General features: G+C 40.8%; 1 protein-coding gene across 2 annotated transcripts in view; it reads right to left on the bottom strand.

The window, feature by feature from the left end:
* Nucleotides 1–9358: 9358 nt before the first annotated feature.
* Nucleotides 9359–22697, bottom strand: part of LOC125887751 (calcium-independent phospholipase A2-gamma-like) — a 38736-nt gene continuing 25397 nt past the window's right edge. For both annotated transcript variants that reach the window (XM_049574811.1, XM_049574812.1), the window contains exons 9-10: nt 18792–18987; nt 9359–13660 (exon numbers count right to left, since the gene is read on the bottom strand). In XM_049574811.1, coding sequence (XP_049430768.1) covers nt 13383–13660; nt 18792–18987 — 474 coding nt within the window. In that variant the 3' untranslated portion in view covers nt 9359–13382. The remainder of the gene's footprint in view (nt 13661–18791; nt 18988–22697) is intronic.

Genomic DNA, 22697 nt, shown 5'->3' with positions numbered 1-22697 from the left:
GGCTGGTTGACTGAGATTAGCTGAAATTAGGTTGTTGCACGGATTTGAAGCAAGATGGAAATGGATTTATTATAGATATATAATCATTTGGAAATAAGCCAAAGTGCAGTTCATCACGAGAAGCCTAAAGAAACATCCTTTTTAGAGGGTAAAACCCATGATCCCTCACCCCCACCCCAACACTTCTCAGATCTTCATATATTTGTATTTTAAAGGTCCAGTGTGTCTGGTTTAGGGGAATATATTGGCAGAATGGAATGTATTATAATAAATATGTTTTCTTTAGTGTATAATCACATTTTCCTTACCTTAGAATGAGCAGTTTATATCTACATAGGGAGCAGGGGTCTCGTTTATAATATTGTAAATGCACAAAAGGAGGCCTGAAAGCGGCATACACCACTTCCCATGAAAAAGCCATGATCTATAAAAACAGACTTGATGGGAGTGACTTTGATCCATGCTATGAACATTTTGGAGACGGGAAATTGGCACGCAGATGGTGAGATGGAAGCCTGATCGTAGAAATCGTCAAATATTACTTGACGCATGCCATTTTTGGCTTTTGTCCGTACATACATTTTTAGAATTGATCTGACACACTGTTTTATAAATGAGACACCAGATCCTCATCCACGGAGATTGCCATGTTGCACCACATTTCTACAGTGCCCCAGAACAGACACAGCAAACACTGGCTCTAGATAGGGCCATTTGCATTTTTGCATCAGCCACTGAAGTTGGCTTGTTGCTCCGGGACAAGCGGCAACAGAAAACACTGATTTTGGGAAACTGCTTAATTCAATTGTTTATAGCAATTTAAATCACTGGGTCCATTTGTTTTGGGGAGGAAGAGATCTCTCTGGATATTTCAACTCCTGGTAAAAAATAAAATCCTGAATGTATGGATCTTAATTTATCAGAGAAAAGAGGAGAGCACACATTAGCTGTGTAAGGCTAACAACCCGTCTCTGATGAGCTGAACAGCATCGGAGAAACACTAAATTTGTAATGTGAAACTGCTTTATTTAGTGTTTTTACCAGTTTAAATCATCAGGTTCATTTCCTCTGGAGAGTAAGAGACCTCTGCGGATATTTCGACTCAAAGTAAAAACCTTCTGAGCGACTGGATCTGAATCTATCAAAGACAAAAGGTAAGCGTACACAACACATTCTCACTCCGAACTTGTCACATATTGACTTTGGTCATGGACTTTCCATGTCCAGATACAAAGTGAAGGGTACCCTGAGTGCATTGGTTGTTGACGTTCTGGGACAGCGTGTCAAGTTCTGCCCGTTACATGCATTGTCTTCTTTCAAGATACACTATCATATTCATGGGAAATTTACCGTTTACATACAGTCTCTTTAAAAATAAATGCTCTGCGTCAGTACAACAATGCCAATTGACATTTTTTAATTCCAACAGCTAACACACATGGTTGGGTTTAGCCAATGAAAAATATGGTTAGGTTTAGGAAAAAAGAACAAGGTTCGGGTATTACCACGTTAACCTTCGTTCTTGTCCCACCTTGTTCCCCCCTGACACCGCCGAGCACTGTCAACTATAACAGCTACCAGCCGCGCATCATGCCGATGTTAAAGGACAGCTTTTTTGTCAGAGTCTGATGCCACAAGTCACTGCCAAAGCGCCAGATTACGACAACTTTGGAGTGAGACTAGGTTGGCACACATTAGCAGGTGCTGGGCTAACAACATGTCTCTGAAGAGCCAAACAGCATAGAGGACACACAGATTTGTAACATTAATCTGTTTTATTCAGTGTTGTTACCAGTTTTAATCACCTGGTCTGTTTGTTTTGGTGAGGAAGAGGCCTCTGAAGAAAATTCAACTTCTGGAAAAAACACTTAACAATGAACACTTAAGGAGTTCTCAGATGGTTGCAGTCTGCAGTCCTCACCACTAGATGCCACTAAATCCCCCTAAATCTCACACACTGTTCCTTTAAGTATTTCCTAAGACATTTCTGCTTTGCTTAACAGCTTAACTTATTAAAATGAGACAGAAAACTGAAATAGAAAGAGGTTGACATGCAGACAAGGTCAATTGCTGGACGTAATTCCCCAGAGTCGATGGCACCAGTTTCCTTCATCATCAAGTGAAGGGGGCCAGGGGATTCTTACCCACATCTGTCGATAGTGCCACACTGGGAAGTAGTGTAATTGTCCTCGCCTCTCATTTCAGACCGCCTCCAGATATGTCTGCATACCTCTTGAATCTCATTAAAATATTCTCTTAATTTCCCTCATGCATATTATCTGTAAAATACTCTGAGGGATTTGCACAAGTTCAAGGATACAGCACCGTGGAGACAAAGTGTAGCACTTGCAAAGTTGCAAAGTGAATCTCGTCAGGTCTTTTGTGTTGAAAATGCAAAAAACCCACCAGAGAAGACATTGTCTCTGCCTCACTGCTAACTCCAATTATTGTGCCTATTACTGCAGCGGATCCTTGAAGTCCTGGGCTCACTCGGATGCAAAACTTCACACATGGCGAGGCTATTGTGCAGGAGAGACATAGACATCGCTCAGCCTGTTTTCTTCACTGATTCAGTGTTATTTCGTTTGATTTTATTTCCAGAGCAAACTTCATAACAGATGCAGCACCAGCAAGCCAACCATTAAATGACCTGCCTCCCATCAGAGGTGATGATTAATTAACACAGATTCAACACAGATCAGCAGGCTCGGTCAGGACTGACATCAAAACACAGCGGTGGAGAACAACATCACAGCCATGATATTTTTTTCACATTTTGACATTTTTAAATGAGCCACAAATTCAGGCCATTATGCATTAGTTATGAACAACAATTACAAAAATCTGTATTTACAATGTTGTGTATCTGTTGTGTGAATGTCTACGACTTTGCCAAAAACAGTAAGTCACATTATTTATTACCCGTTCAATCTGTCAGGATGTGTTTTTCTATCACTTGTTTTGCTGTCACTTTTTTCAGAAGTGGCAATCAAATTTTGCAATTAAACTCTTCATATCTTATCTCGGTATCTGCCGCTCGCTCCAAAACTAATTAAGTGCTAATGAGCTGGGTTTATTTGCTGCGGCTAAATATGAGGTGTAATTGAGTAGCAGGCACCCCAAGGATAAACAGTTACACAGCAACAAAGATGCGAGAACACAGTACCTGTCAAAAGCTCTCTGAGATATGTTCCTGACATGGACTGCAGAGATGTATTTATACCCAGAGTCTGGAGGTTTGGCCAAAGGTGCAAAGGAAATCAAATTACTGATGTGATTACTGCTGGGGGACAAGTTCATGAGTCAGATCTGTTTACATCAGGGGAGGATGCATTTCCTCTCTCAGCCTGCTGTGTAATTACATTTTGACTTTTCTATATTGAGTGGGAGCGGCCTTTACTGGCTGCCTAACCATGTAAACACACAGGAGGTAAAAGCATGACATGAATCCTCTAAATACAGTACACTGACCAGACATGGAGCACACGTGTTTCAGCAGATAATGTGTTGTTGTGTCACCATGACTCATGATTTTTGTCCCCCATTCCATGTTTTCAACAGTAATACATTTACAGGTGCTTTTGGGTATTATTCACAATATTTCTAAACCATTTTTTAATAAACAGAAATGCTTGTATCACAAACTGAAGTCTTTTCTAGCTGTCTCATCTCTCATCACTACAGAGTGTGAATCACTGTGAGATTGGCTGAGATTTTTTCAGTTGACAAGTACAAGTTTGGCCACTGTTCCCAGGACGGTGTTGATACGACACCATTTACTCAGAGCCGCTCTTCATTTATCTTTCATTTATCTTTAAAGGAAGACTTCACCTTCCAAATGACTACTGTATTTGTATACACAGGCCATGTTACATTGAATTCATGAAGAAAACTTTGCTTTCTCGCATGCCTCTGTGGTGAAGGAAGCATCCGAAAATAGAGAAGAACCTTGATAAATTGAAGTCAAAGAGGCCCGTGTCTGACAACAGCAATTAAATCAGGAGAGACTCATTCTTAGAGAAAGAATATTTATTTACATGTGCACATGAGATATATGAAAAGTTTTTGCCAGTTAGACCCTAGCGTGATGTCATATATTCCAGGAGGGTGGTAAAGCCGTAGTGGATTAGGGAACCCCCCTATGGAGTCTAGATGCTGGTGGTGGTGATGAGATGAAGAGGAAGAGGAGTGGGCATTTGATGAGCTTGTTCTGGGCTTTGGATAAGGTGACTGGAGATGAATGGGGTGGAGAAGGGTTCCATCTACAGTAAAATGACAGCCGACAGGAGCAGAGGAGAACAGATTTAAAGTTTGCATGAATGGCTGAAGGAGATCGTGGCGAAGTTTGATAGGCTAACTAGGAAAAGGAATGCCCATAGTCAGCTGACTGGGGGAAGCAGTGGGAGCAGGATAGAGAGAGAGAATTGTGAATGGATATAGCATAAAGATGTGGTGGCAGTTCAACTTAGGATCCAAAATGCAAACACAACCAGGAGACAGGGAATGGTTAAAGGCAGTTAATTGTAGTTTGAAGAAGTGGAGCTGAAGGCTTGAATGAAATGACGGCTGAGGTGGGCAGAGAATGGCGACGCAGAGCAGGCTAAATCCAGAGGCAGAAGACAAAACGAGGCTAGACGTGGTGGGTTATGGTTCAGGCTGGCTTGGTGAACCTGAGACACAGAATAGAGTGTGAATTGATGCCCAAAAGTACATGTCTGTTCCACAGAGGAGACTGAACGATCTGGATGTTTGAGCCGAGGTTTTCTATTACAGTAGCTTGATTATAGATGAGGTTCAGGTGTGCAGGTTCAGCAGCTGCTGGCACTCAGGAGGATTGGCAGGAGGAGGGAACCAGAGGGCCACGCCCAGCAAACACACAGATACAGACTGAAAACAAACATGAGACACTAGGAAGGGAAACAGAGGCCTGTACTACGAAGCCAGTTCAACTTACCCAGGATATCTTCTCGTTATCTGGCTTGACTAACAGCAACATTGGCTGTCTGGATAACCGGTACTACAAAGCTGGTTATCAACTAGTTTAGTCAACTCTGGGTTTTCCTATCCAGCCATGAGAGGTGGGGGAGTTAATTACAAGCGACATCAGAACCATGAATGATGAGAGATGAAACGGTACCTAAAGTGTTTGGGACTGCCAAACAGTAAAGTGTCAATTGCTGGGATGTAAACGACACTAGAGTGTTTTTTGCTGTTGGATCATGATTAAACTACTGTGAATATGTCACATAAAACACTATTAAGTAATGTCTGACTGTTTCTCCTGCTGAATTAAAGGGTGGAAAAGTAGCCTAGTTAATGACTGATGAGGTCTATCTGACCCAAATGTTGCATTTATAATCACAGAAGCTAATTAACAGTGTATGGATTATTTTCTAATGAAATAATATACTTTTTTTTCAGTTCTCACGACACAGGTGTCTCGTTATTTTTAAATCAGGTTATTTTTTTGCCTGATACTCTTGTCCATGGATACTGTTTCCTTCAGTGATCTGATAAGTAAGAAGTTGGGGTGTTGACACGTTGTGATCCGACACCCTGAAGTTAACCTGCTCCGGAGCAAATGCCTTGATCCCTTCTTTGCCTTAGGCTGGGGTCATCTGTACCCTTTGACCCCCCCAACCTCCGTCAGTGGGCCTGCTGATTCATAAATGTATTTCTTGATTTTGAATCAGCAGCCTCGGTCGCTGTTCTTTCGCCGTTTTCAGACTATGGCATGGTTAAATCAATTAATCTCATTTTAGGTATAAAAAAGTGCCCCCTTGCAATTTTAACAGCCCTCTCAGTCCCTTCATGCTGGCGCCTGGCCTGCTTCACCATGTAGGCATGCAAGGAAAACATACATATGATCATTTTGGGGGTGAAGTATTCCTTTAAAGGCTACATCTTCTGGTTTAAGATCCTCATTTATGTGTCGGCATAGGAATTTGCTCTGGTCTCTATTGGGTCAAACAATTGAGGAGAAAACATGTAAGGTCAATTTTAAGGGCAAACGCTGAGAATTTAAGTAATCACTTTCAGTTGCTGCAGAGTGAAGAGAAACAGACGCTGCATAGTGTGCTTTGCGTTTAGAGACAGTTTACAGTATTAACTCTTAACCACAGAGGATGTGAGAGGACCTGCCTTGTGATTTAGAGTTAATAAACTATCTCCTAACTTCAAAAATTGGAATACATGCTCTTTGCACTCCCAGAAGCTCAGCTGCAGTGGAAAGTACTTGATAATTTGTGACGGGGTTCACATCTCTGAGCGGGTCTTCCTGTTATTAGGTGCGACAGTAGATACTTTCATTTGAAGCTGCGTGAGACTGAGGTCAACACAAGGTTAATAGGTGGTGTGGGTGCAGTAAGCAGAGCAAAGACATTTGTAAACAGTACAGTCCTTAACACTACATGCAATATCCTGCTCCTTACTCACTGAGATTACTGTTGAACACTGTGGCTCCCAACAACAGGTTTAGTTCAGAGTCAACGGCAGACCAGGAGAGCTACATGTCTTATGACATGCCAGGCTGCGAGGGATCACACTAAGAATTCTCCAGCAAGGACAGAATAAAAGTTACTGTATTGACTGTGGTCTTCAAATTTTGCATGTTACTACCCCAATACTTGACAGCTGATCCCGTAATGGCTGCACAAGGTTAGCAGCAGAGAGGCGGGTACCACAACTCCTGCCGATCCCTGTAGCCAGGAATGCTGTGTTCAAGGGCAGCCTCCAGTATTATGGCTCCACTAACTAGACAGGTCTACACAAGCACAAACTAGTCTACATGCAAATGGAAAATGAACACCTGTACTCTGACTGTATTCATACTGGATAGATCATCCTGATGAAATAAAGTTAACTGAGTACAAACCAGGGATTTCTCTTTTGCCTCTTGAATGCACCGAGCTGCCACACACATGGCTGATTAATGAAGAGGAAACATTTCTCCAAACATCTCTCTGATAAAAGACTGATTTAAAACTTGCTAGATAAAAAGACTAATTTGCGCTGAGAAACAGAGGCGCCTCGTGATGACCGTGTGTTGATTACTCCACCATCGGTAATTTGGTGTCAGAAAAATCAGCACCAAATCAGAGGAATGAAAGCTTCCTCTTTGAGTGTACTTTTACAGGCTTACCACAGAGCACACTGATGACCATATAATAATCCTCAAAGACCCTTGATAAATGTGTGTTAAAAGAGGCTCTTCATCCAGCAATGATGGTGTTATTCTAAGTTATCTGATACTTAGTGGCTGTAATTCCAAATATCTGAATGAGCCTAATCAGGAACTATTTAAAATGTACAATCAAGCTGACAAATTCAGTGTGTGATCATGCACGTGCCACAGAGAAAGACATTTTCCTCAACAATTTAGTAGATTTACACATTTGTCTGCTACTTTAATCTGCAGAGCAAGGGATGTCTTTTAATTTGGTATTTTGATCTCCTTAATCATCTCACTATCAAGGGGTGAGAGAAGGGGGACGACAGGCAGCAAAGAGCCATGAGCTGGAATTGAGCCCATGGCTGCTGTGGCAAGGACACTACCTTTGTACATGGGGCACCTGCTCTACCCACTGAGCTACTGGGCGCCCCGATCATGCCACTATTCTATAAATATTTTTGGAAACTGACCCAGTCGCTAGAATAAATGTTGGCATTGTATGTTTCTGCAAACCATGGATACGTTACATTTGCATGTTATTATGTAGAAGGTCTTTATGCTGATTAATATGTGGTTAGGTTAAGGCACAAAAACAATATTGTTAGAAAAACATCATGTTTTGGCTTAAAACAGCAATTTTGGGGGGCACAGTCCCGGCAGGAAAAGCAGCAATGTCATGGCAAAAAAAGGCGCTTTTCGTGGCACTAACTCGTCTGGAAAAGAAGCAGTGTTTGGAAAAATAAAACTGCATTTTGCTTGCACTATCCCACCAGGAAATGCAGCGATGTCTCAGCAAAAATAGCCACTTTCTGTGCCACTATCCCAGCAGGAAAAGAAGCAATGTCTCAACTAAAAAAATGTCTTGATAAGAGCACTTTTGGTAGCACTCTCTGCTACAAAAAACAGTGATGGGTCCCTAAAAACACCCAGTTTGGTGCCTAAAATGCCACTGGAAACACTTTTTTTTTGTTTGTTTTGAAGACAAAGGAGTAGAAGCGCTGCTGGGTCTTAGTAATAGTCACATACAGGTGCTATTTTGCATAGTAGACAAAGACCCTGATGAAGACCTGTGAGTCACAATGAGTTTGTCTTTTTTAATGTATATTTCCATGTAAAATAAAACCATTTTAATGACTGCACAAACCCTACAGTGTGCCTTGGATTGTTTTTTAAGGAGACTTGCATTTTATGTTTTGATTGAGAGTATATACTTCACTAATACAACGAGCTCTTCACAAGATGGAATTAACACTGCTTCTTTGTTTGATGGTCTCTGACTGTGGTCTGTAGTAGCTGACAGCTTGGCAGACATCTTGCATAGGTGACACGCCATCCTCTATCTCCCTCACTTCCCAATGACAAAATCAGCTTATATATTCTTCACTTTAGAAACATGGTTATGATACATATAAGACCTACAAATGTAACAAACACTGCCAACATTTTCTTCTGACGACAGGGCTGGGGTTACACCCTATTTATTCTTTATGAGGTCAGCCACATTTTGTATGCGTTTCTTTCGTCATTTGCTGTGTAACCCTTTTAAATCCCTGGTAAAACAATATATGTGCATGACCTCCATCCTGCATTTTTTTCCCTCTGCAAACCAGTTGATGCTGTTTGTTGTGTCCTCTGCCTTCTGTGGCCATCACTGTGTTTTCATGCGTGTAAGCAGTTGGTGGAGAGCTGTGTCAGTGCATGGTGTTTATGCTGGAGGGAAATGCGATCCATCACAGCCAGGGTTGTTACCCAGGTGCCTGAGCACAGCCTTGCACAGTCATCTCATCTCACCTTCCTCTCTTTTATGACAGGCAGCTCAGGGAAGGGCCTTCAAATTACCTTCCCCCTGAAAAATACACCCCTACCTTTACAACTTGAGTTACAGAGAGAAAAAATACATTAATAGGAACCACTGGTACGCCGAGATACAGTGTGTGCCTGCAGTAGTAATTACAAATCAGAATTTGCTGCTAATCAAGCCAATCACCTTGGAAATTGAGCAGCGAAGGAGCATATCAGTCCAGATCTGTGTTGGAATAATGAAGCAGTTGTGAGAACAAGTTAGCAACTTAATATCCGCACGTCTCCTCTTCCTGAGATGATCCACAAGCTGTGAGCAAAACAGCAGGTTTCCTCAGATCACAATCAGCTAATCTTCATATAATTAGGAGGCAAGATGCAGCGAGGTTCACTGATAGGTTTTAATTACATACACTCTCAAACAGTCTTTACACAGGATCAACAACAGAACAGTGGAATTATATTAATCAGGGTAATATCTGCGTCCACTTTACCTCAGGTCCTCTGGGAGTGACTGACACATCACTGTATCAGTTGTACAGTACTGGAAGAGGTCAGGCATGAATGTCTGCAGTGCATCTTTTCAAGCTGTACATGTCATTAAGATAATTTAAACCATGATAAATCAATAAGCAGCAATCTGTTTCAAACCAGTCCCTCAGCTATGACCTGCGTGATTTCGACAGACATTACAGCACAGCAGAGTGGGGACGGACACACAGCTCTTCAAGGTAGAATGGGTGAAAGAGGCTTTTAAGCAGAGGCATCAAAGAGAAAGAGGGCACACTGAAGACAGAGCGGAAAATGTGCAGCGCCTGTGGGGAATCCATAAAACCAAACAATCAAGCACACCATGATAAAAGCGATTGAAACAAGCGAACTTAAAATACTCTGAGGCTAAAATAATCCATACAAGTTAAATCTTTGAGAGCGAGCCTCCATTTGGTTACTTAGATACCAAATACGTTTTCAATCTCAACTACAAGCTCTACACTTCAAACTATGACTCTCTACGTACCCCTCTAGAGTCAGTTTTGCACGTGTCTGTCTCTGCTCGTTACATTCATACAGTTTCTTTTCAAAATAAACTTCCTGTTGAGGCACCAAAACTACCTGATCATGGTTTGGGTTACAGAAAGTATGTTTCAAACACAATGTAAGTTAAATACATTACGCAAGTCAACATACATAATCACTCAGGATGTCAATGCTTAACTGTTAATTAGTTAACATATAACAGTGTCAGCCTATAGATTCATTTTACTAACATTTCTCCTCAGTTTACTGCACAGAGCACCACTCAGCTCTGGTAGGAGCTAGTTAGTAGCGCCACTCATTAGGTGATTAACACTTGTTATGCCATCCATCCCCTGCTCCCTGACCCCCCCATGTCACCCTGGTGAGTAGGCAGCTTAATATTGAGCTTCAAAGCTTTTGTAGCATTGGTAACTATGTTATCACTATTAGATCTGTTAGCACCGTTAGCAGTTGTGCTAAAATAGTTAACAAAGCTAAAGGGGACATGAAGCTCAAAATGAGGCCACTTACTCACCAGGACGATTTAGGGAGAGACAGGAGGATGGCCATCATATTTCTGCAGTAACCCTGTGCCGCCACAGGGTAAGTGTTACCAGTGGTAGTCACGAATAAGCGGTGGCGCTAGCTAGCTCCCATCCAACTCGGTGTTAAGCAGTGCAGAACAGCCAAGGCTAGCTAGTGGAGACTGTCTGTCAGCAAAGCCAACAAAGAAATAAAAGGCAAAACATTTAGGCCTACAAACAAATAAATTACAAAACCACCTTTTAAGGCTAACAGTTCGTGGTCTGAATGCAAAGCTAAAGCTCAGTGAGTCAATGGATTGCAGCACTTATGTTAAAATGAAATGCCTCTTGTATTACATATCATTGGTGTTGTTTTTTTCTGAAAAATTAAGAACTTATTTACCAGTTACTGGGTGTCAAAAGCAAAATTAACTGACATTCTTAGTATTTATGTCAACTTAAGTCAACACTGACTTTTGGTTTCACACGGGACACGAACGCCGTGTCCCGGATGAAAGTCATGTGTTTGTTTGACCCATCCGTCTTCCCCAACTTCCTCCCTTCATAGACTTTGTTGCTCTTTATAACATGACACCTGAATTCTCCTTTACTTTCGACACAGTTACTAGAGTGTAGAGTGTCATAGTTTGAAGTGTAGGGCTAAGTTGCCGTAATTGGCGAGTTGGGAGTGAGACCACCCTGATATATCTGTTACATATGTAACCATAACTATGCATCATTATAGACGTTTTGAATTAAATATTGGGGTAAATCTTTGCAACATCCTCTTCTTGGCAGGTTTTTTACTAAATATTTACTTGTCTCTTTTGTGAACAGTCTTAAATATAACATGCATTTCCATAAAACAATACATACAATACTGTAATGCTTGAAGTGAACCCTCATGTACCAGTTACTATTATCAGTATACAATTACACAGTTGACCAGTAGCTGCTTCAGTTAAGGTGCAAATTTTTGTCCTTACATCTCAGAAATGTCACTTGCATTCAGTGCTCAAATTGACCTCGATTAGAGTGTAGTGTTGTCAAAAATATCGACTTATCGATACATATTGAATCTGAGTATTTGAAACCATTTGAATACTCATTTTCCGCAGTATTAATACACCTGTACCAACTTCACTGTCTCATTGTCTCTTACTGTTAATGTTTACTACAGTCAACGTTGTCGTTGTCATGTTATAGCCTTGTTACATTTATCCTAAATAAAAAAATTCAAATGTTACGCCTTGTTAATTTTTTCTCATTGTATCGAAAATGGTATCAAATACCAATATTTTCCAAAGTTTTGTACTGAACTTAGAAATTCCAGTATCATGACAACACTAATAGACTGATTACAAAAATAAGAACAATTTTTTTTCCCGTCATTTCTTTACATTGGTGTTTTATAGTTACAGATTGGCAGCTAAGCTCAACAAATAGTGAATTTCAAACAAGACATGTCCAATCTACACAATTTTCTGTGAGAGTAGACACAAATTTGTGAGGATATACTGGTTGTCATCACAAATCTCTAAAAAGGAAACAAGTGGTTAAAAAGTCCTCACTTGGTTTAACAGTCGGTAACTGGCTACTGTAGAACGTTACAATATTCTGCCTTTTAAGGGAATAGTTTAACATTTTAATAAATATCTTTATTTGCTTTCTTGACTAAAATTAGATGAGAAGATCGATTATACTCACGTGTGCACGGTAAAAATGTAGCTAGAGCCTAGCTTAGTACAAAGTCTGGAAATGGGGAACAGCTATGTAGGTGGATTTTTGACGTTTTCAGTCCAAACAGTTCTGGGGATTCACAGAGAGGAGCTGCCAACTAGGGAGCTCCCAGAGAACTACGTACCTTCAAGGAATTTTTCTGTTTGCATTCGCACTGCCAATAGGAAGGTTGAAATTGATATACTGAAACACGGCAGGTGTCTATTTTGCTTTGACGAACCAAAATCGTGTTGTATTATCTCCTTCACGTACATGCTCAGTAAAGCCTGGACTTCACTGTCAGTACATTCCTCCATGTTTGTTTCCATTTTTTTTCATTAGGAGCTCTTGTATGAGTTGTCTGTTATTTACAAGACTAAAATGGCAGCTGTCGGTGCTGCGTTCAACCAGTCAACATACAATTGCGTCATTTATGGTTCCTTCTGTGAAATAGGAGCTAAAAAAATTCCCTAAAAACTAAAAATTACACTCATTCCTACACTTTTAGTGGGGACACAACAGACAAGGGGGTTCTTAAAATTATGGAAAGGTTCCCTCCATCCAAAACTGAAAACTGTCTCCTTTGGACGGAGCAAAGCTAGCTGCTTCCCCAATTTTAGTCTTCATACTAAGCTAAGCTAACAGATTGCCAGCTATGTATCTTCATACTGTATTTACCATACAGTGTCACATGGTATCAATCCTCTTATCTAAAATTTGTCAAGAAAGCAAGTTGCCCAAAATGTTCTCCCAAAATGAACTACTCCTTTAAGAATACAAGCCGAATTTGCAAGCAAACGTGACAGTGAATCCCTATTTAGGTAGCTCTCAAATCCTTATGTCATTTCACACATCCCCTTTGAACGCAACAAAGTGCAAGTCAAGTGCTGCCAACCACAGTGGCAACCAGATGCACTTACCTGCAGACTGCAACACGTCAAAACTAAACTCACTGTCAAAGTGTAGAGTGAGAAGGAAGGTAGTATTTGGCATGTCGGACACTGCCTATTTGTGCGTGTACACAACGTTTTTCAGAGCTACAGATCAAGAAGTCAATAACTACGACACATAATGGTAGCATGACATATTCTAGGCAATTTACAATGAGGGAAGAGCTCCATTTTGTTGGGTAAAGGTGGCTTGTGTTGGATCTAGAGTTTAGACAACTTAAAGGACAGACGGTTATACATGTCAGCCCTGAGCCTGGCCCAATCCGCCATCCTCTGGACGGAGCTCTTCTCTCGGATGAGGATGCGAGCCACCTTCTTCACCTTCTCGTCGTTCCTCTCCAGGTAACGGATGCCCTCAGCCTGCAGCTGGTTGAGCTTCTCCTGCCGGTTCTCATCCATGGGGATGTCTTCGCTCATGTAGGGGTTGAAGCGGAAATAAGTGTCGGGAGGGAGGAAGGCGTCGAGCATGGCGTGAACCTCTGGAGGGAGGAAAGGAGGTGAGAGTGAGGCTGCACAAAAAACAAACATGACATTTTACAAACAGACTATAAACACACAATTAACGTCCTAATAGTCTCAATATGTATAAACATTCAAAGATTGTGTTAAAAGTCAGATCTGTCAGCGCTGTGACAGGAGGACATGTGTTACAGAGTAAGCATGAGGTAATACCGAGTGAAAATGTCTGGCTTGTCCATCATGGTTGTTTTCAAATGCTACGTCTGAGAGGTTTAAAATCAACAACATGCAAATGCATACAAACAGGCAGCGAGTAGCAATAACAGGGTGAATATGCCTGAAGCATCCAAGACGGTGACGGAGGCTGTTTCTGCTTGTGTTCCCACAGAGGTTCAGCTGTGCAGGAGTCCAGACATGGATTATATCAGCTGCAGCTGCCTTTGAGGCTTTGGAGCAAAAGTCTACAAGGAGTATTTTATGTAAAGGTTGCATGGAGAGTTATATTGACTTTTACTTCTTGTATTTTTATATCCAGTTGATGTACTGTATTTCATTATCACATTCTGCAAAGTTATACACTGAAGAGCAAAAGGAAGATAAGTGTGTTTACAAAATTCCTGAGATAAAACGAGCATGCTCACTGAATAGATATGTTCAACTTTAGAGATTAAATATGTTTTTCTATCCTATTATAATTCACTATTTCTCCTGCACCAGCTCCAGACTTATGAGCAAAACAAGCTCAGTAATAACTGTTAAAAATTCACATTTTCTAAAAAGATTACCTACAGTATGTGGGCATTTGGATGTTATTAAAAAGATGACATAACAGTCCGTCATTCATCTGTATTGCATAGCACCCATTATCAATAGGGATTAACTGCTTTGGACTGATTGTATTCCTCTACACCAATCATAATCATCGGGCAGAGCCAACCTCAGCATGAAGCAACTTTGCCCTTGGGCACATGGGAGAAATTTGCCTTCAGGGCTTTCTGACAGTAATCTAGTAGAAATCTATTCATTTTAATCCAGATCACCATATTTTGAAGGACACGTTGCCAATATTCAGCCAGAGATGTAGATGAACAGTGTTAACGAGCCCCCCGTGCCACCAGCTCCTGCAGCTCTGTTCATCACCATCGATTTATCATCAGCAGAACACCGTTCATCTCTACAGACTCACCACAGTGACACAGAACTGGTTGAAAATTGGCCAAGTATCCCTTTAAACAAGAACTCCCTTTTGGGCAGAAAGCCCAGGAGGCAACCTTCCCTAAACAGCTGCCATTGCAAAATGATAGCATGCAAATAGCGGAAGGGTAGGAGAATGCCGGCTGAAATAGCAGGCCAATAGCAGGCTTATACCCACAGTGGGTCAAACTACTCATTTGTTGACTGCAGCTGCACAAAATTATGACATCACAGACTTCACTCTTGTATCTTTACTAGCTAGCTTCTGAAGGAAAATCATCATTTCAAGTCCTGAAAACAAAATAATCATAAAGACTTCAGAATTATTGTAGTTCAGGGAAAACAATGGTTCATTCAAATCAAAACTGCAGTGTGCCCATAACTGAGCCTGCACTATGGTTCACAGTATATCCATGGGTTCACCAAGCTAACTGCCATGGGATTTGACTACAGGCCAGCATTTATTTTGCAGGCTACAGGATGCTTTTAGCATCCTAGAAAGTAAGCTAATATTTAACAGGTGCACCATAAGCCATGCAAAACAAAATTTGCCAGTGACTACACAAACAGAAAGATTTTAAACACGATCGCAGAAATTTTATGAGAAGTTGTAAGTGCACTTCTTTCTCATGGTTCTCACCAGAGTTGTGACTAGATCACTTCTACTTGATCCAGAATCAGTTTTCCAAAATACAGTGAATTACTAAACTGGTTTCGAATCAGTTTGATACCATTTTAAAGAGGTGGAACTAAGTCATTGTTCTGCAAATCGAGACAGGCATGTCCCAAGTTCTAAACTCTGAGTTTCAAGTCCAAATCAAGTCATAATGTGCTTCACCAAATGTAATGCCATTTTAACAACAGAGTAACATATAATAAATGTACAAAACTCATGAATGCTTCTTAAAATTTGCATTTACTTGTAAAAGCAACTGCAACTGAACTTAATCATTGAAAAAAGTAGAGCTGATGTTGCACTTTCATTGCATACAGCACTGTTAACCATAACAGGATGTGCTTGTGTCATGTCTAGTTGTATTTAACTCATAATATATTGAAAAAATGTCCATAGCTTTTATTTTCTGTACAACTATTCTGCCTTTAAAAAATTATAGTATATGTTGTTGCATGTTTTATATCTAAAGGAAATAAAACGATTAATGTTAACATTGGTTGATTCAGGTAATGAAGGGTAATAAATTGATTCATGACACATTTTTTAAATAACATAATTCTAAATCTTTGGGCTTGGGGGAAGGTATCAAGTATTTTCAAGTCAAAGGGCTCAAGTCCAAATGAAGTCATGAGTCACTGGTATTAAGATACAAGTTGAGTTACAAGTCTTTTTTTAATTTGGCAAGTTAAGTCTAAACTCAAAATGCAAACAAATCTGTGACTCAAGTTACCAAAACATCAAAAGGTTAATTTATTAAAAAAAAAATGGAACTGGCAACACTGGTTTTAATGGACATGACCAGTTCTGCACAATGCTAACAGATGTAAAGAACCTAAAAGATGTTCACATTCATAATTTTTTCGCAAAAATAACATCTAAAACTACTGGAAACTAAACGAACTAAAACCTCTTCATCTGCAGGTCTAAACTGCAGCTCTGCTTTATGAAGAACCTAATTTGTAGCCTTGTTAACATGACTGAGTTTGTGAGTGAGTACAAGCCCGTTCCATCAGGAGCTTTGTTTACATCTAAAACCCCATTAGATCAGCCTTATCTGTGTACAACAACAAACGCAGCTCCACTGACACACCTAAGACAAAGCAGGAGGCTTGTGAACACTGAGACAGGAGGGAAGCTTTTGGAAAGAGAGAAAATCGGTGATAAACACTCTTGCTAATCTGCTGTTTCTAAATAACAAAGCCCATTGGAGAGCTGGGGAGAGCTTAATCCCAAATACAGGAGGAACAAGTGCAGAGAAGCATCTAGGTCACCCACTGCACCACGGCAGCAGCAACAGGGAGGGGACCGAGCCAAATTTAGGCACAGCAGAGGTGCCCATGTCCAGAGGTGATAAGGAGACGGAAGAGGTTGCCACTACAGAGGGCCACAATGGGACGTATCCAGAACGAAGTTAACCCGCAGTGCAGTATTTTCTACAGTGGTGACATCAAAGCCCACCTCCTTCCCTCAGAAATGACACAGAAACAAAGGGCATAATTCATATAAGTCTTTGTACATTCTGATATCGTCTAGTGTGTGTGTGTGTGTGTGTGTGTGTGTGTGTGTGTGTGTGTTAATTTAATCTTCAGGAGAACACATGAAGGAAACTAAATCAGATTTGCACACAGTGCCGCAATAGATGCTATGCAACATTAGGTTGGCTTATCCCTGTTGGTGAGTTTCATGTTTTGACCAGTGTTTCTCTCTGTTGATGCAGCTTGTCTGTGTTTGGCAAGTGATGCCATGATTTTTGGGACATATTAACCAATGTTTCCGCATTTTGGACAAAAATAATCAGATGTTTTTGACCCGGGGCCAGTAGTCTTGTGTTGTTCTGAAAGCTCCCATTTGTGCCAGACCTCTTTTAATCAAATCATCACTTTTGCACAAGCGTTTTTGTGACGACAGGGGCACTCCAAATATTTAGTATTCCACCATACAGAGGGGGGACGAAGAGAGACAAATGATAAAACAAATGGTCAAAATTAAAGCAGCAGAGGCTGATATACTGACTTTAAGTCTCTAGGACAGGTCAAGTTTCAAAAACTGATGGATCCTACACTTCCCATGATGCAACCAGCAGCACTTTTTGGTAAACACCCACACACTTCTACAGTTTGTAACACAGGCTTTCTATTATAAATCTGTATTTGTAAATCTGGGACAGCCATGAGGATATCTTCATCTTCTTCATTTTCTCAGACTTCAGAGAGCACCCTTCAGGGTCAGTGTCCCTTTAAGATGATTTTGTTTTGTCTACCCACTGTAGAGCTACTTAAAAAAAACATATGTTATGTAATATTGTAAGACAAACAATAAAGAATCAACCAAGATACAACTAGGTCGAATATTGGTGCATATTTACAGTCCGACAAACTTGTGAAATGAGAACTGTGAAAACTCAACTCTAAATACATAATGCATGTTTAAAAGGGACCTATTATGCTTATTTTCAGGTTCATATTTGTATTTTGGGTTTGTTCTAGGACAAGTTTACATACTTCTTTGCTCACAAATCACTGTTTTCCTCATACTATCTGTGCTGGAACACCTATATTTACCCTCTGTGTGGAGAGTTACATTTTATCGCCTGTCTCTTAATGCCCCCCTCCCCAAAAAAAGCCTGCTCTAAGTGGTAGTCTTCATGTATCTGCGCTCTCGGCCGCTTTCGTTGCAGCCAGAGGCATGAATGTAACTGAATATTGGAGGCACTTCCAACTGTACAAAGTCACCAATAAAAGCTTCTGACCAAAATCTTTACAACCCGACATGTTCCAGCAAATACATGATCCAAAATCAGGTAGAAATTAACAATAATGGCAACCAAAACTACTTGTTTCTAGGGCTGACCCAAAAAATTCAAAGCTTCGAAGCTTCGTTTGATGGCACAGGACTTGATTGCACATAGCTACATGTAGCTGTGTACTTGCAGCTCAGGAATGACCGTAACAGAGTGTGGTGTCACTTTTTACCATGAAAAATAACCAATAAAAACTACAAAACCGGGCATGTTCTAGCAAGAATATTATCTGAGAAATTGACATTTGCAACCAATTTTATATGTTTTCCTGACATTAGCATGTAGCTGACATCAGCTTCGTTCCAAGGTAGAAAGAAATGTTGGAGACAGAGTATTCAGAACAGTTTGTAGCCTGCGATCATATGTTTACCTCATTATTTGAAACTTTAGCCACATTTGATATGAACATCTGACATTGTAACATTATATTAATGACAGAAAATAAGGGAAAACATTACATTTTGCAGTAACAGTTACTTACCCTCAGTGTCTGTGGCGCTGCTGATGACATTGGTGAGTTTGGTTTTGAGGCTCGTGTAAGTGGTGCTGTTCTTGCCAGGAGTTTCAAAGCGGCCCGTACCAAGTGAGACTACACACTCCAGGGGCGTGTTGGGCCACAAACACTTAGACTCATGAATAGCCAGTGCAGTGGGGTTGTTAATCAGCAGACCTCCATCCTGTGCACAAAACAGAAGAAGTGCCATTTTAGAGAAATCATTTACACGCTGTGAATGTTTTTTATGCCAAGACCACAGTCAGCGAAACCAATTAATTGGCATTTGAAACCTCAAAACCTTCATGGATTTTAAGTCAATAGATGAAATTTTTGAAGAACATCTGACGAAACAAAGAGAACAGATCAATGTGTTGTTCCAGAGCTGCCTGTAAGTCTACAAAGCACAGAGCTAAATTGTTGGGTTTTTTTTTTTTCTCCTCTTCTCTCACAGTTTCAGTCAGACTGTCTTTGATATCGAACAGCCGCCCAGGAGTGCTTTCGCTTTGGATCCATAGTCTACCCAAGGCAATGGGGGGGTAACTGGAGAGGCTGTGGGGATTGTTGAATAGGCATGAGGCTGAGGGGCCGCGGGGCTGTGGGCTGGCAGCAGGATCAAACACACAGGGGCCAGTCCTCATTAAAGAGGCCAGGCTGGGGGGTGGGAGCCTCAGGGCCCCAAGTGTCTGGGGACACACAAGGGGGAAGAGTGCTTGTTTATGTGACTATGTGTATGTGCCTGTTTGATCGAAAGCTCATGCCTGCTTAGAGTCAATGCATATAATAATGTGGGTACGTGTTTCTGACAGCATATGTCACATGGATTCACATGCATTGGGCCTCAGGGACGAGAGGGGAGGGAACATCCCATCTTTTCAGCAGTGTTGCAGCCTAACAACAGTTCTGTTCAAATCTGAGAGAGAACACATTGTGATGGGGAATATGAGGGCTGCCTTCCAAGGCAAAGGTCCGCTAATCATCCAGGGAGCTGGACTGAGAAATTGCATCATCAATCCAAAGACCAGGAAAATAGAATAGCAGAGGGAGTTGGCTATTGTAGTTAGACTGGGGGCATTACATCAAGTAATAGCTCCCCTGACAGCAGATGCTTTGTGACTCACTTGTTGTGGCTTATAATACACCAGTTTTCTCTGACAACTTTGAGGTGCATTGAGAAAGAACATGAAATTTGGCAAAGCAGACCACTAAAGACAAATACTTCAGCCTTAGATAATAGTCAAACAGGACGACTGGCGCTATCTTACACCTGGAGCAAAGCAGCACACACCACAACTAACATTCCTAGTTTCACACTGACACAGTTGTCCCTTTCACATCCATCATTCACGCTGTGCAAGTCGTAAATGTAAATGCCCATGGGTGAGTAGGTCTTCAAATGAGGTGTGGTCAGGCACATTGTTGCCATGTTGCTATTTTGAGGCAGCAGAAAGTGAGTATTGACCAATAAAAACCTGGTCTACAGTGTATAGCACAGTATTACCCTGGCTATTCAAAGGGTGCATTATTCAGATTCAGTAAGATGCGGCGACAGAAGGGTTCACAACATGTGTACACTCTGCTTGTTACACACACAGAGATGCATGGATGGGTGCCAGGTGGGTGAAATAATACATCATTAATGAGAAAAATATTAATTAAATTCTCTATAATATGAACACAGCAGACAGCAGAGCAGATCAGCTGTGCAAGCCCCCATTACGAGAGACGCTTTGCGCATTTCCGCACGAGGAGCAGCATGACGTCACTGATTCTTTCCAAAGCTAAAAGTTTAATTCTGTTTCATCTGTCAAGTTTATCACTTGAGTTGTTAGTTTGGCTGCTTAAATGTTCATGCATATCTGCTGCATTATAGGGAATGGGAAATGACACTCTGATTTGTTGAATTCATATATTCACTTACGCCCAAAACACATCTATGATTAATTGAGAGACTAAATACAACCCCTTTGCCCTTTGCACCTTACTTTGCATCCAGATTATGCACCATCTAACTAGCAAAGTGGAGCTGGACACACCCTAAATGCACTTGCACCATGCACTTCAGACCATGCACTACAGATCATTTAACCCTATGGGCCCTAGGTGTTTTTGGGGTATTTTTACTGCCTTTACTTTTAAGCTCATATCACAGTCATTATAAAGGCTACATACACATGCTATATCTTGTTTTTTATTTCAGGACAATATGAGCTAACCAGATTTGCCATCATTACATGTCCTTCTATGTGCCTGTATTTTATATTAATTTTTATATCAATGAAAAAAAAAATCTGTGTTACTAAATTCTTACATTTTTACATGTATCTCAGCATAGCAAGTTGGAAAATGACATATTCTGCCATATATGAAGAGAGGAGACTCTCTGGAATCTGGCACGTGTCCCCTCAATGTATATGGTGACTACGGCCCTGACATGCATGCATAATTAGGCTGCAGTTGTCTGGGTGCGCAAAGATGAAGTGCGCTGGTCTTGTCATACAAAGTTTGACGAGTGTCAACTGGACAAAATGGAGATATTTGCATCTTGAAAGCCGGACTACAAATGTGGAAAGACAGGGAGAAACACACACAAGCCTAAGACGTGGTAAGATACGATATTCCTCACTATATGAAGTGACTGATAACAAGATCTGTGTAATGGATTGTAAAGAAATTCGTCAGGTTTTTATTTTGTAGACAATTAATCTGGAATTATAGCATGATGGGATGACAGCACAATGATGTGTTTGGTATAATTGGAAAGGCCTGCTCCTGCGCTTTCATGTGATATGTGTGGCATTACTGTGTGACCCTGCATTCGCGAGCAATCCATCCAAGAGTAATGTGTGTGCAAAGCTGCATGAAAGCTCTGTTATACATAATTTTAGTGTAACTTTATCATTTTTTTTTTGCTGTGAAAACACTGGACTACCGACAAGTGCTTGGCCTTGTCGGAAAGCTACAATTGAAAAACGCTGTTTCACGTGATATGCATGGCTTCGCGCTATGACGCACGGTCGCGGAGAAAATCAATAGAGAAGAACAGGTGTGAATTTGGATGCACTATGCGTCATTCAGACCCATAGGGTTAAACAGGGCACTGAGACTGTTAAGAAAGACTTAGGCACAATTAGCATGCTACATTGTTTAAAAATGACTATGCTAACATGCCTCTGTTAAGCAAGGTGAATGTTTATCATGTTCACCATCTTACACTGACTTAAAGTACAAATGGAGCCAGTGGAATTGTCCTTGGACTTGCAGGAATGCCGTTTTAATCCAAAGTACAAGATGACGGAAAATTAGCTGGCAACTACTCCTTTTCACCCAGCAAAGCTTGTTATGGGTTGCCACTCCTCCAAAAACTATTCTGTGATCAATCTTTCTGGGTCATTTTTAAATTAATGTATGCCAAAATTCTCTGGTTACAGCTTTTCAAGCATTTATATTTTCTGGTCTCCTCAGTGCACTCAATACCTTTGGGTTATGGATTGTTTGTCACACAAAACAAGACAATTGAAGACTTCACCTTGGGATTGGGAATTTGTGACAGACATTTTTCCACAATATTCTGACAGCTTCTAGACACTGACAGATTAATCAATAATGTAAATGACTGCTAGTTGCAGCTCTCTGATCGTCACATGAAAATGATTTTGACCTCATAATGGCACCAGATGAAAAGTCAAGGGATCACAGAAGTCATTACAGTTTGTCCTGAGGGGCACATGAATGTCTGTTCCAAATTTGATGCCAATCTTTTTCATAGACGTTGAGATATGTTACTATATAAAGGAAAACTTTGACCTGCTGGTGACACTGGAGGAAAAGTCAGGGGATCTCCAAAGTCATTAGGAATCATCCTTTAGGGATGATGAAGACATGTACCAAATC

This window comes from Epinephelus fuscoguttatus, linkage group LG4 (genome assembly GCF_011397635.1).
Source record: "Epinephelus fuscoguttatus linkage group LG4, E.fuscoguttatus.final_Chr_v1".
In the NCBI taxonomy this organism is placed as follows: domain Eukaryota; kingdom Metazoa; phylum Chordata; class Actinopteri; order Perciformes; family Serranidae; genus Epinephelus; species Epinephelus fuscoguttatus.
The sequence above is the reverse complement of the archived record's forward strand: the minus strand, read 5'-3'. Positions and strand labels throughout refer to the sequence as shown.